Genomic DNA, 14,039 nt, shown 5'->3' with positions numbered 1-14,039 from the left:
AAAGATATGAAACTGGTGGGGGTTAGAGCGTGCCGAAGGCACGCGTATTCTAGGGGGTCCGGGGGCATGCTCCCCCAGAAAAATTTTGCAAAATTACACTTAAATAATGGATTATAGCGCTTTCTGGAAACACTTTTAGGGTAATATCTGTATGAAATTTATTAGCAGATAAACAGCTATTAACTTATTAAAGGTAGCTATTACACACAAACGGGCAAAATCTGCGGCTAAAATTAGAGAACACCAAAAACTCAGCTACACAAAAACCCAACAGAGTAAGCCATTCTGAAATTGCTTTCACAAATTAGTTAAAAGAAACGTAAATCGAGTAAATTTTGCGCAATTTACGATTTGCAAACTTTATTGGTGTCTTTCTGTGTGTCTAAAACAAGTCCTTGGGGTGTTAATAGCCAGATGTCTTGGAAAACGTTATAAATTTCTACAAACTTTATTATATTTTCAACAAAGGGCTCAACTTCGGAATCCAAACTTTGAAAATTTGGGGGGGGCCATGGCCCCTTTCGCCCCCCCCCCCGGCTACGCCTATGATCGAGCCAAAGCAAAAATCAAAGTTATCGGCGAAAAATTACAGACAGCAGCAAAATCTGAACTGTTATTTTTCTTGGCGTCAATAGTAAAAATTTTAGCAGTCGCTAACTTATTTTTGTATTTTTTCTAGAGAGCACAGGGCAGCAAAAAAGATTCCATTAGTCAACTGGAATGCAAACGAGTGGCAAGAGTTAGTGGATATCAGCAATCTTGAAAGCCCAAACCCACCACTGACACAGGAATTTTCAAACGAGGCCTTCAATCATTCATTGACAAGGATCGAAAACTGAACATTTTTGATGTAGGCCTACCATCACATTCGCTAACTGTGGAGAGATGAGTCAAACTGGTTTCGGAAGCTTCGCAAGTTTCCAACGGTTTCAAAAATCGTCACAAAACAATTGTTGCCAAAGCTCTCAGTAGAAATATGCGCCGGCCGTTTCCGTCTTAAGGTCATTATCGTCACTCTTACGACGAATTGCAGTCCGAGCTGTAGCTCAGCTAACCAACTTTCACTTACTGTAGTTCGCGTATACTGAATATTTGTTTCATTTTTATTAATTTTTTACTTCAAAGAGTACGCCTGAACATAAAAGTTTTCATTTTAAGTTCCCGAAGGATTGAGTCAAAGCAGTTTAAACGAAAAATAAGCAGCCATTTTCGAAGTTTGGTTTTGCGCCATCTAGCGGTAATGCAATTTTCTTTCAAAAATCGAAAAAAATTCAAATGAATTTCCGCAAGCCGTTTCTCATCCGGCTTGGCTGATATTTCACAGAAGTAAGTTTTTGAGCTAAATCTAACTACCGGTACATTATTCACTTTAATATTCCAAAAAAAGTATAAAATCGACCTGCCCTAATGTTCATGCCTAATCTGGTTGGCAAATGAGCTTTTTTTTAGTTTGCATTGCTTGGAGTTATGGAATTAAGCGTTCAGCTTTTTCATGCAGTTGTGAATATATTCCAGGTTGCATGAGTTTGTCAGGCTTACATTAATACAGGGATTAATACTGATGTCTAGAACACCAAGAAGTCTTCGAGCAAAGAGTGGATCAATGCGAGCACTTGGTGCAATGCGACTTGTGCATGATGTTTCAACTAAACCTTCACCATCAATGTAAGTATTCAACTATTATGTTATTTTCATTATCAATTGGCCAACAGCCCAACATGTTGTAGAGTGCGTTGTATCAAAATTTTTGATAAAAAAAATTCAGAGCTTTTATCTCACCAAGAGATGAAACAAGTAAGGGTTTGCTCTCTGAAAATGAAGGTTGGACAACTCCAGTTGTCCAACCAGGGAGGAGTGCAAGGTCATAGTGTTTTAATGCTATTGGGGTGCAACCTATTTCGTCCTCTGAAAAGATTGAGAAAAATTACAAAAAAGCCGAAGTCGCTGATTGGAAATTTTAAAAACTTTGTGGGAGCTCGGTTTAATCTTTGTTTTAATGTGTACTCCTGTTCAGCTCTTCGTTATACTGAATAATGGCTGTAGCAAACTTTCTTTAACAGCTTGTCATGGCTTTGTCCGTGTGGTTTTGAGTTATGATGAATGCACTATGCTGCAGGTTTTTAATTTTTTTCTTCATATTGTATTTGCTTCGGTAACTTAATCTTTTCAACTATTACCAAGCAGATTTTTTTGTGACATACTGACTTTGCTTCAGAATAAAATTCATCTGCAAATGTAAAAAAATGACTGATTTGCTGTCTTGTCTAGGATTATATGTGATAACTTGAAATTATACGATGTGTCTTGTCAATAATTTCAATAGCCCCCTCTACAACTACATATATCATCGTATTATGTCGTTTGATCGTTTGGAATGCGTGGCTCTCGTTTGCGCTTCTCTTCAAACAACAAAACACGTGATCCGTCCATGTTAAACCGTAAGAAAAGGGCAATCGCAACATCATGTGTTAAATCGTAAGAAGAAAGCAATCGCAACATCACGTGACGGTGTTAAATCGTAAGACAAAGGGTAATCGCAACAACACGTGAGCTCTGTTAGGCTAGTTTCGACCCCAAACCTGCCATACATCTATGGCTGGCAAACGATTCATCTGTGAGGTCAAGAAGGCCCGACACTGGCTATGTGTTTACAAGGCCAGACAAACACACATCGGATTCTGATCGTGACCTCGTGATCGTCCCGTTATCAGATTCCGATTAGGACCCATCATTGGATTCAAAAATTGAAGAAGAGCCCCAAGTAGATTGAAGACTCAACGTAGATTGAATGTCTTGCCTAGATAAACTGTTGTTACTGTTATTGCCATTGTATATTTCCATGTTATTGCCACCATTCATTTTATTGTCGTTTTAAGGTGGTTTTCCCTGGGTTGGCCTCGTGCTTCCCACGACAATCTTGTTTTTACCAGTAAATGGGATGGACCAGTGCGATCTCAGGCGGACCAGTGCAAATGGTGAGCCACTGGTCCGGTTGGCCAGTGCAAAAAAAAGTTAAGGTCAAACCCTGCAGCTTCTGTTTTTGTTTAGACTTTAGACTTCCATATTGGCCCTAATTGGAAAGTCTGGCTCCTGTTAGGTCTCTGCCTCTAGAACTTGAGTATACACTACAGGGTACTCAGCAAACACAGTAAATTTCTGAACACAGCACTCTCAAGTTTGAATATCCAAAAGTAGATCTTACTTTATTTGGCACCATGTAAGCAAGGAATACCTTTTATGATATGAGCACACCACCAAATTTTTTTTGCCTATAGCTGTAACTAAATCAAAGGCTTGAAACAGGGTGTTAACTGACACTCTTAATGCTTTATTGCTTGTAACCTTGTCTCCTGTCAGGTCTCAACTTGATCTGATATTATGCAAGTACACGTTTTTCATTAATAGTAATTTGCTAGTGGATACGTTGTTCTTGCATAATCATTTGTTTGGTCATTACATCTCATTGTGGTTTCATAAAAAATAGCAATAAAAGTGGGTTGCAAACTGAAAAAGGTTGGAAAGTATTATATATACTGCTTTAGGCAACATTTTAAAAGTAAATTAGATGTGGTTATGGTATTGTGTACGTGTACGTATCTAATACATGCTGATAGAATTTGTATGTCCAAGACAAGTTATAAGGTTTCGCAGCTAGCTTTAACATAGTAGCCTATTTCAAAAGATAATTAATTTTTTAGTAAAAGACCCTTCTGGTGATTAAAAATTTCAAATGTATAATATATTTGCTTTTCAATTTTTTTACATTTTGTGCTTTCACCCTTCTTTTTTGTCGCTGCGGCATCGCTGCATTTAATTATGAAGGTTGAACAGTTGAAAACTTTTACTCATTTCAGGAATGATCCTGCTCTTCATATCAATCAACTTCAACCCCCTGCCCATGCAGCTGTTGATAAACAAAAGGATTTACAGAGAGAAAGAGAATACCGGGTTTGTTAATCAAATTGAATTTACAAAGTATTTTATATATATGTATTTTAACCATTTGTTTAAAATTTAGCATTTATATACTTAGCAGCATTTATTAGAGAGAATAGTTTACAGACAATGACAAACAGATACTCCACGGTCAACTTCAGAGATTGCTTGCATCAGCTGTTCAAATCTTTGCAAGTAGGCTATTGGATAGTATTAAGATTGCTTAAAAAGGTAAAGGTGGTCCCATACTTGATTCCAAGCGCCGGGGATGAGAAGATAAGGTTCTCTTTGTACTAAGCCTTCGGCATTAAGGAGAGTAGGGTGGGTCTGCTACTATTCGGTGAGTCCGATTCGGTGAGTCCGATTCGGTGAGTCTGATTCGGTGAGTTCGTAACCTCTAACCCCTAATGCTAACCCCTAACCCCGAACCCTAAAACGGCAATGATAATTAGGCTACGGTACCCGATAATTAAAAAAAAAATTGAAAAAATCCCCTGTTAAAGGATCGGACTCACCGAAACGGGCCATTCCGGAGTAGGGTGGCCAGCCACCTTATTTCTGCAATTGTGCCCACCCAATTTATTACCCCCTGGTGAGTGGTGTTATCAACAGCCAGTTTAAGACGGGAGTCGAACTCAGGTTTGCATTATTGGAAAGCCGATGCTTTATCTGCTGCACCATCCTACCGTCTGTAAGACTTCTTAGTCCGTACAAAAAAAGCTTTTTCAATCTGACAATAAACGGTGTTACTGTAGATGTACCGATACATCAGCAATATTAACCAATTTTAAAGTAATGGCATTGGTAAAATTTGCCTGATACTATTTGCTACAGTTCATCTAATAGCTTAAGCTCACATTATGAGGTAATTTTAACTAATTTGTCATCTGTTCATCTATTGACCATTTTGATTTTTCAAACGTTTTTTTTTTTTTCATCAACACGAAACAAAGTGTGGATGCTACCTAACATAGCTTCCAGAATCATCGTTGTTTTCTGTCAGGAAAGAGAGAAGAAGTTAAGTGATCAGATTGCTGCTTTGGAAAAGTTGGTCGCACAGCTTCGAAATCAACTCAAAATTAAATCAGAGAAATGTGTTGATCTTGAAAAAGTAATTGCCCTTAAGGTTAGTGATGTGTGTATTATTATTGTTTTTGTTCAAACTGAGTGCGTATTTTATGAAAGAGTTCTCTCTAATAAGTCAAATTTAGCATTACAACGAATTTAGCAATGCAGTAGTGCAAGGATTTTGCTCGAAAACTGTACATATTGGGATAGCTTTCATGCTGCCAGGCAAATATCGTCATCAGAATCAACTCTCGTTTTTTTTTTGATCTTAGAAATGTTAGTTTTATTAGACTGGTATTCATAATTGTCGGTGTCGGCAAACTTTTGATTATGAGCTCAGCCTCATGGGCGCAACGTGGGTTCATCGCTGTCAATTCTTGCTACAATCGGCTGACGGGTGCCGTAAGCTTTTAATCCTTATATACATTTGTACTGTAGTAGCCTATCCTCATCCTGTTGTTTGAATTCAATGTTAAATGGCAATTTCGTAATATTTCATCTTGTTACTATTGAAAATTAATGACCATGAGGAAGACCTCCCTAGGCTACAAGAAGAAGCACAGTTGCACACCATTCACCAACTCGGGATGTGGTCTTATAGACTCGTTGTATTCATTCTCAGTGATGTACGCGCATACAAAAAATATTGACGCCGTCAGCGTAAACGCAAACGTTCGAAAAACCCATGGAAAAACCATACGCCGTATGCGTCACCGTTACTTGTAAAAAAAAGTTGGCGGCATCAGCGCATGCCGCATACACAAGCGTAAACTCATTTTTGTTGTCTAGTTGCCAAACATTCACACGGTATATTAAACCACTCGAAACAAACAAGTTTTATTTTGAATTTCCACGAAGAAACACAAGCATCTGAAAGTGTTCGTCTAACATTTTGCTGCGTTTTGCTTTCAATATGTCTTTGCCCATTGAAAACATTTTTTCAGCTGCAGCGCTGGAAGATATTGGCGTGTTGTAGCGAAAAAAAGACATTAAAAAGTATACGTTGACGCTATGCGCTAAAAAACCGCGAAAACTTTACGGCGTAGCCTCAAGTGACAACTATCCAAAAAATGTGGCCGCAAGCGTTAGCGTAAACAAAAAGTCTACGGCGCAAGTCTACGGCGTGGAATTAGCGGCGTATACAGTACGTACATCTCTGTTCATTCTAGACAAGGGAATATGAAGAAAATCTTGCACAATGTGAAGTAGAACACGCCAAGACTAAGGATGAGCTTGAGGAAAGCAAAGTAGCTCTGGAAGATAATAAGATTTTTACTCAAACTACAATAAATCAATACGAGACGAAGATAAAGAATATGATCGAGGAAGTAAGTGATTTAATGCAACACTGTGTAGTCTGCCTTTGCAGTTTGTTCGATGGCCCTCCCCTGCATTCGACATCGTGATACCAGGTCCAAGTGACAATGGCTTAGCACCAACCATCCTGACAAGCTCTAACAGTTGAAACGGTTAAAACCGATCAAGTTTCTGAAACTACGACAACTCAGCCAGCTTAAGTTTCAAAGTGTGAAACAGAAACCTTTATTGGCCGGAAAGAACCTTATGAAAGTGATGGTTTCAGTCTGGAGATGAAGATTTTGTTATCTAAACTCTGAATCGGTATCTTTAAATAGTTAATAGTCGTTGTTAGAGTTGTTAGTTTCAATTGGTCTGAATGTTTACCAAAGTCTTTGTTAAAATTGGTCCTTTTCTTAAACTGAAGCTCTTTAAGACTGTCAAACGTTTTTCCAGTACGAGGGGAAGTTGTCTGCTCTTCAAGAGAGCAAAGACAAAGAAGTGAAGGACAAAGAAGATAAGTTAGATTTATTGAAACGAAAGATGGCCACAAGTCTTGGCAAGAATTCTCAGTAAGTTGGCATGAGATGTTTAGATAACGTCAAACCGATGTTAATACTTTTCTCACGACTTGGCTGTCCAGTGTCTACTTCAACCAATCAACCATACGTCCATCTTGACGAGTTCTGTCGCAGCTAAGTACGATGGTAATCAAAAAATCTCGAATATAATTTGATCTGTACGTTACAAGGCATTCGCCCATTTATACGCAACAGCAGAACGGCAAACTACTAAATCCAGCATACTTATGATAAACATATTATGTTAATGTATTATGACGTTGACTAGGGAGAGACAACATCAACTGGAGGAACTGAAGCGTGACCTCATTAACCAAGCACAGGAAGCGCGGGAACTCCAGCAAAAACTGAAGAATATTCAAATCACCAAAAGTCACCGAGTGAGTTTTAAATCATGATACTCTCCCAATGATCGAATTATATTCGAGATCGATTATGTGAAGAATGGAGCGATAGACAGCGCTGTTTCGGGCTCTGCTGCAACACCATCTGCTTTTTGGTCTACATTTTAATGTTTTCTCTTTTACAACTAAACGTTCTTTGAGTAAGAGTCTTTTTTGCCAAAGAAATCCGCAGGCAAGCTAGAACGGATCCTCTCACCGCTTTTAAAATTGTATCAGTCGCTTTGGAAATGTCATTGATTGGTTGCTAAACTGCGATTGGTTACAGATCGTAGAACAGGGCCGTGGCAGCAGTGGCCGAGTGGTTAGCGCGTTGGGCTCGCAGTCGAGAGCCTGCATGTTCGACTCCAGCCACCCGCACTTGCTGTTGTTTCTCTGGGCAAGAAACTTTACGATAATTGCCTCTACCCAGTGATCGATTTCGAGTAATGCGTAGTACCAAATTTAAGTCATAAGTAGAGTAGACAACCGGAAACAGACATTGCCGTCGGCTGCAGCGTGGGTCAGGTGTACGTCGGAAGGCGTACACCGATGCATAGCGCTCAAGTCCGCTTTCCCGCAATGCAGGATAAAGATATAAAAAACAAACAAGTAAACCATAGTTAGCTGTGAATCAGTGAACATGTTTTTTGTTGCTTTTACCTGACTTTAAATGTCGTTAGTGCGGTAACTGCCGAAAACTGGAAGAGAAATTAGAAGATCAAAACCTCCAACTCCGGATGAAAGAGAGGACAATTGACGAACTCCAGGGGATCGGGAGAAGGATGAAAGTCCAGCTCACGCAGCAGGTGAGTCCCTTTCCAGGCATCTGTAATTTCTTACAATCAGCCAACTTTTTTATTTTGTGTTTGGAACATATTTTGAATCACTTTTGGCCGCTAAATCTGAATCTGGCGTCTGTGTTTCCAACAGCCGGTAGTTTGGCAATATCCACCTCAGTCGATCTGATGCATATTGCGCTGAAGAATTTTTTCGTTGTTGCAAGAAAATACAGAAAAAATTGCAAGTTCCATGAAAACGGCTGAAGTTACAAAAATAAAGTAATTTTTGGACTCAGCACCCGAAAAAACATGCAGGAACATCAAATTAAAAAAAAAATGTTGCCTGTGGTAGTGATAAAGTTCATGATTGTGAAGTGACTTCCATTGATATGCTTCCGCCTGATGATAAAAGCTTCCGCCATTGTCGGCGGGGTGAGTGGATTGCGCAACAGAGAAATTATTTGCTTATAATTTCTGAGTAATCTTAGCTTGAGGAATTAAGGTTAATGAAAGGCATCAGGCTGTGATAGTTTGAGGGTTAGGGTTCTTACCTGTCTCTTCGATTATGACGTTCATGAAAAATTATAAAACCGTGACCTTTCTTACATAATATGGTGCTGAAGACGACGATACGGTATATATAAAATTTGTAATCTAGTTGTTGCAAAGCTAAAGGTTGGAGTAATGAGTTTAGTCAGTGGTAGAAGTGTGGTGAAGGTTAAAAGATGAGTTCACAGGAGGGGTCAAAGTATGAAGACAAGATGTGGCAGTCATCACGAGCAGATACGTCATCTCCACATGAACCGCCCAACATCTTGCTCTCTTCGAAGAAGGAAAGCACTAAGACAGCCATAAACAAGTAAACGTCGTGACAGTATTGTGTTGTTGCATTGGAATGCCTATATCACTGAGATACCTTTACTCGGTAAACGACATTCTGTCGCGGCCAGCCTGTCACAGTCTCGCAGATTGCCATTTGATTGCCACACGTCCATGATTTGCTACTTCTGCTTGTATTGTCATAACACACTTAACGCTTTGTGTGGATCATTCTATGTATATTTGTAGCATGCCGTAACGTGGCTAGGCAGTTAGGCACTGGATTTGAAACAAGTGTCGCCTGTTGTTAAACTCCATGTAAATAGACTTTCACAAAGCTTTTTGTTGTCACTATCACCCATATGGAGTAGTAGGTTACTTCCACCCCCCGTTGAAAGTTAGTTGTGTTTGCTTATTATTGAACTCCACCGCGCACTTATTCTACGTTGTTCATACAGGATGTGATTCTTCAACAATGGGAAGACAAAGAAGCCCACCAGTGACGTAACACCTTTTACTGATGCTTGTTTTATTTAAAAATGGAACCAACAAAATTATGTTGTAAGACACCAAAATGTTATTATTGGTGCCAACAGATGGAAAGTCCCCACGTGGCTGTGTGCTTAAGTTGTTTATTTTATTTGTTGTTCAACGGGTATAAGAATGCCACAAAGGTTGGAAGATGATCGAGTCAAACCTTTACGTAAAATTCATATTCCAATAGTTCGTACTACAAAGTGAAAACATATTAATGGCATCGTGGCCTAGCTTGATATCATGGCCTGCTGCTACATCGGCGTCCTTCATTGTTTTTCTTTGATGGAGTTATTTTTCATTGAGAGTTAATTTCCTTGTTTTATCTTTTGTATGACTCGCAAACTAACTTTTGCAACCCAAACTCAATCAGCTTGGCCCACGTCTTTGGTGTCTATGGGACGCTTGTTTTGATCTCCATCTATCACGACTCAACGGTTTCTACCTCCCTGACCAGTGGACCGCGCTCCCATTGCCTCAGCTTATATGTCCGTTTTGTGACAACTTTGTGAGTCTTTTATGTGCAAACTGGCATCGCTTGGATTCGAACCTGCGCCACGATGTTTGTAGTAACCAAAATGTTTTTCAACTCCCACCACAGGTGAATAAGTGGGAAAACCAAAATTCCAAATTATTCCATTCTATTCATGTTTGTGCATCCTCAGTATTGTGTTGGTGACGTTGCAAGTTTGTTTCTGGCTCTGTTCTACTCCTTTGTAAAGGAACTGTTCAAATATGACGCAAAATAACGTAGTTTGTTATGTGACGCTATATGACAGTTTCGATGTCCCCACCCCTCCAAAAGACGTCGTATTATATTTTAGCAGCTCCGAAGTACTTTCACTGTGAGCAAACTTTTGTATTGACACGTTATAAGTTTTTACTGATTTTCTTCGTACGTACAAACGCCAAGTTTGGTATTCCTTACCTTTTGCAATTTATTTGCACATTATAGAATTTTAGTTTTTGTAGCCTATTGCTTTATTTAGCCGCACAATAGCGGAATATATGAAACCAACTACCAAAGACTTGAAGTGGTTCAGCTTAGTCTTAGCAACCGTGTCCGTCCTGCATCACGAATACAAACTATTTGCTGAAATGTTTGTCTTTCGACAGAAAAAAACTTTTTGAAAACTTCATTCCGATAATTCAACTTAATTGTGGAGACTTTCGGTGCGGTCACTAAGCTTGACAAGTTGTCTCTTCCATCCATTTATTGTTATACTTGAAGTGCATTGCCCATCTGCATGCATCGACTATTGAGCGGCCGTCGTGCAGTAGTTTTGTTTGGCAGTTTCATACGCTCAGCTGATGATCTTATTCATATAAGCCTTAGACGTGGAGTCAATCTTAATAGTCGGGCAGCTCATTACGTCAGGCAGCAGCTCATTAGCCTACAGCTCAGCTCATTAGATTTTCAAGTTTTTCACTTTCGTTTCGAAAGCACAACCTAATAAAATTGCTAGGATTTTGAAACGATTAAAAGCACATATTTTAAAATTCCAAAACAAATCAAAGTAGGCTATTTCTGGTTGGTTTTTGAATCTTTATCCTCGGACTGACAAAGCCTTGTTAGGCAGGCATTGAGGTACCACTTTAAAAGTATTTTTTGTTTTTTGTTTTTCATATCTTTATCCTGCATTGCGGGAAAGCGGACTTGAGCGCTATGCATCGGTGTACGCCTTCCGACGTACACCTGACCCACGCTGCAGCCGACTGCAATGTCTGTTTCTGGTTGTCTACTCTATTTATGACTTAAATTTGGTACTACCCATTGTTCCCGACAATTTTGTTCACCAAATCAAACGTCATATAAAAACTGTTATGGTCTACTTAACCTAGCTGGCATCTTACGTCATGGAAATTGCTAGAAAATGTCCAAATATTGCACCATCGGTCGTAAGACCTGATGAAATATTGCATCACTACCTTTGAACACCGGTTTGAATTGCGTGACAATGTCTTTCATTATTGCGTCACAGTACTGCGTACGTGCATTTGAGATATTGCTATCTATTCTGGTCATTCGTAAAATTGTTTGTTGGAAGTCAGTCGCAAATTTAACTGTTTGCTTGGTGCTTGCTAGCTGGACAAATTTTCCGTCTTTTATCCAAGTAATCTGTTCTGTAGTGACAAGTTTTAGTGGTGTACGGCGTTGCATCCAATTTCGACAGCCAGGTGGCTAATTTTACAGAAATACAAATTTGAATAGACGTTTCGAAGGAGTGTTTCTTTTTCGGTCATTACATACAGACGAACGGATCCGGAACTTTATGTTACAATTTTCCCACGAAGAGATTATGGTTTACCGCTGTGACCATAAAAAATAAAAGACGTGACTTGTTAGCTGGTAGGCCAAGAAGCACTAAAAGCACATAAAAAATAAAAGACGTGACTTGCTGGTAGGCCTAGAAGCACACATAAAAAATAAAAGACGTCGCTTGTTAGCTGGTAGGCCAAGAAGAACTTGAAGCAAGAAATAATAAAAGACGAAGTTGTTGGTTGGTAGTCTACAGAAGCAAAAGAGAATTAAAGACATTTCTTCTCAGTTGGTACTGAAGAAAAAACAACATTGACATTCATTTGAAGAAAAAAGATTAAAGACAATCGATCTGTGCTTGAAGATTCAAGTGAACGAATCCAAGCAAGTTTTGTGGAACTTTTGGACTTCATATACTCGTACAGCTACGGTATCGTGCATTTAAATTCTTTTTTGTATTTTACGGTCTTTGCAGTTAAGTTTTTTATAACTACTGTAATAATTTGTGTGTTTGTGTAACTTAATTTTTTAATTGTTAAATTTAGCCCCAACATTTAATATGTCTACACTCGGTGGCGACAGGGACTTGACCATAGCCGTAGGAGATGGGGGGGCAGGGGGGGCGGTCGCTCCCCCGTTGAAAAAAAAATGTAGCGAATTTGGGCAAAAATGTCAAGTTATTTGGGCAAATCAATCTTACCATGATGTTTCGAAGTCTCACCAGTTTATAGACTTTATATAATTATTATAATTTATGAGATGCATTGATATTTTTCAATGAATGTAAAATGCATTATCATCGATTTTGGAAACAATTGCATGTGGTATTGCAATCTGGGCATTTAAATGATAAATTTCGATTCTAAAACTGCAAAAAGTAACTGTAAAAGAGCACAGTTAGCAAACAAATGTAACTTTATCACTGATTTTCACTAAAACATAGGCTGCACCTGCATTAGATATATAAGATTTAAAGGCTTGCTGGGTAGCCTACTGGTAACTTTATGAGAGTTTTTTGGGTTTTTTCCTCAATATCTTACTACTGTGATGTAGTTGTTTGTAAAAATCATTTGGGCAAAAATATCTAGTTATTTGAATAAATTAATTCTTTGCTATGGTTATATTTACACTATAATAGTGTAAATATAGCCGTAATAGCGTTGCCAGATAAGGAATTCTGCCCTAATTTGAGAAAAGTTAATCCCAACTCTGGCAACACCTTTCACAAGCAACCATGGCAACAAGTGTGTAAAAATAGCCACTTTGTTAATTCTTACCATGAGTTTTCAACATTTTACCAGTTTAGTGACTTTATTGTGTTGCACTTTGTATGAAATACATTAACATTTTTCTTTGAATGTAAATGTAGCATCGACAATTTTGAAAACTTTTGTATATGGTATAGAAATTTGGGCAGAATGTAACTTTCGATTCACTATCTGAAGAAAGTAAATGTAAAATAATGCATTGGGCGAGCTGAGGTAAGCTTATTACAGATATTTATTAGGATATACACTATACAGTAGGCTATACACACTAGCTTACATTTCTTCATTGGTAGAATTTTGAAACCCTACTGGATTCTTGTACTAATGTAGTTGTTAGTAAAATGTTTGAGCAAAATTATCTAGTTATTGGATAAATTAATCTTATCATGAGTTATGCTATGCTCACAAAACTTGACTTGAATACTACAAAGATAGCTTATCATTTTTAGATATGGCCAAACAAGTTAAGCATTTGTTATAAACTCTAAAAATCAACAGTTGTGAGGCCACATATACACCACTTTTGTGAGCATTTGATCTTGGCAACGAACTACCGCATAGGCCTGCACAAAGTGAAAAAGTATATTAAATGAAAACAATTTGTAAATTTTCCAGCATTTAGTTTCATGTAATTTGTGGGCTACGGTTTAACTGTTTCCTATATGTAAAGAAGTTTTTTGTTTAAACTGCTGTTTGTCTTTGCTAGTCCAGGGGTTGATATGCTCAGCTATTTAGCCTACTATCTATGGTCAGTATTAGAGCAACAACAATCAAATATAAAAACACATGTTATGTTGTTCATGTTTTGTCATCCAATTCATGCAGTTGATGCATCAGGCAATGTAAATAGTGCTGTTGGTAATGTGGTCTGTAATATTTTGTGGCAAGGATTAAGCTTGAAGTTACTACCTGGGAGTCGCTTTTCTTCAGTGCTTGCAATTTGAGTAGCTGCTTCATTATGAAGTAAGAATATCATTCTAATGATGTTCTGTAAGAACATTGAGTATGATTTCATTGTAATATGATATCAATATTTGTGATATTAAAAGTAGTTTTGTTCAAAGGTGCAAGTTTGATGTGCATAGCATCATAAACTGTCAAATTCTTTTTAGGCT

At 38.3% G+C, this 14,039-nt stretch overlaps 1 protein-coding gene across 2 annotated transcripts; it reads left to right on the top strand.

The window, feature by feature from the left end:
• Positions 1-1,525: 1,525 nt before the first annotated feature.
• On the top strand, positions 1,526-11,547 carry LOC145780790 (uncharacterized). 2 transcript variants are annotated; one of them, XM_082592429.1, is made up of 9 exons: positions 1,526-1,665; positions 3,855-3,948; positions 4,940-5,062; positions 6,174-6,332; positions 6,757-6,872; positions 7,150-7,261; positions 7,945-8,070; positions 8,781-8,902; positions 9,321-11,547. In XM_082592429.1, exons 1-9 carry the CDS (start codon positions 1,562-1,564, stop codon positions 9,325-9,327), a joined length of 963 nt encoding a protein of 320 aa, XP_082448555.1. In that variant the 5' UTR covers positions 1,526-1,561; the 3' UTR covers positions 9,328-11,547. The 2 variants fall into 2 exon arrangements, with proteins under 2 accessions (XP_082448555.1, XP_082448556.1); XM_082592430.1 differs by lacking the exon at positions 8,781-8,902.
• The last annotated feature ends 2,492 nt before the right edge of the window (positions 11,548-14,039 follow it).

The sequence above is a fragment of the Aplidium turbinatum genome, chromosome 12 (assembly GCF_918807975.1).
Source record: "Aplidium turbinatum chromosome 12, kaAplTurb1.1, whole genome shotgun sequence".
Taxonomy (NCBI): domain Eukaryota; kingdom Metazoa; phylum Chordata; class Ascidiacea; order Aplousobranchia; family Polyclinidae; genus Aplidium; species Aplidium turbinatum.
This window is presented reverse-complemented; position numbering and strand designations above follow the sequence as displayed.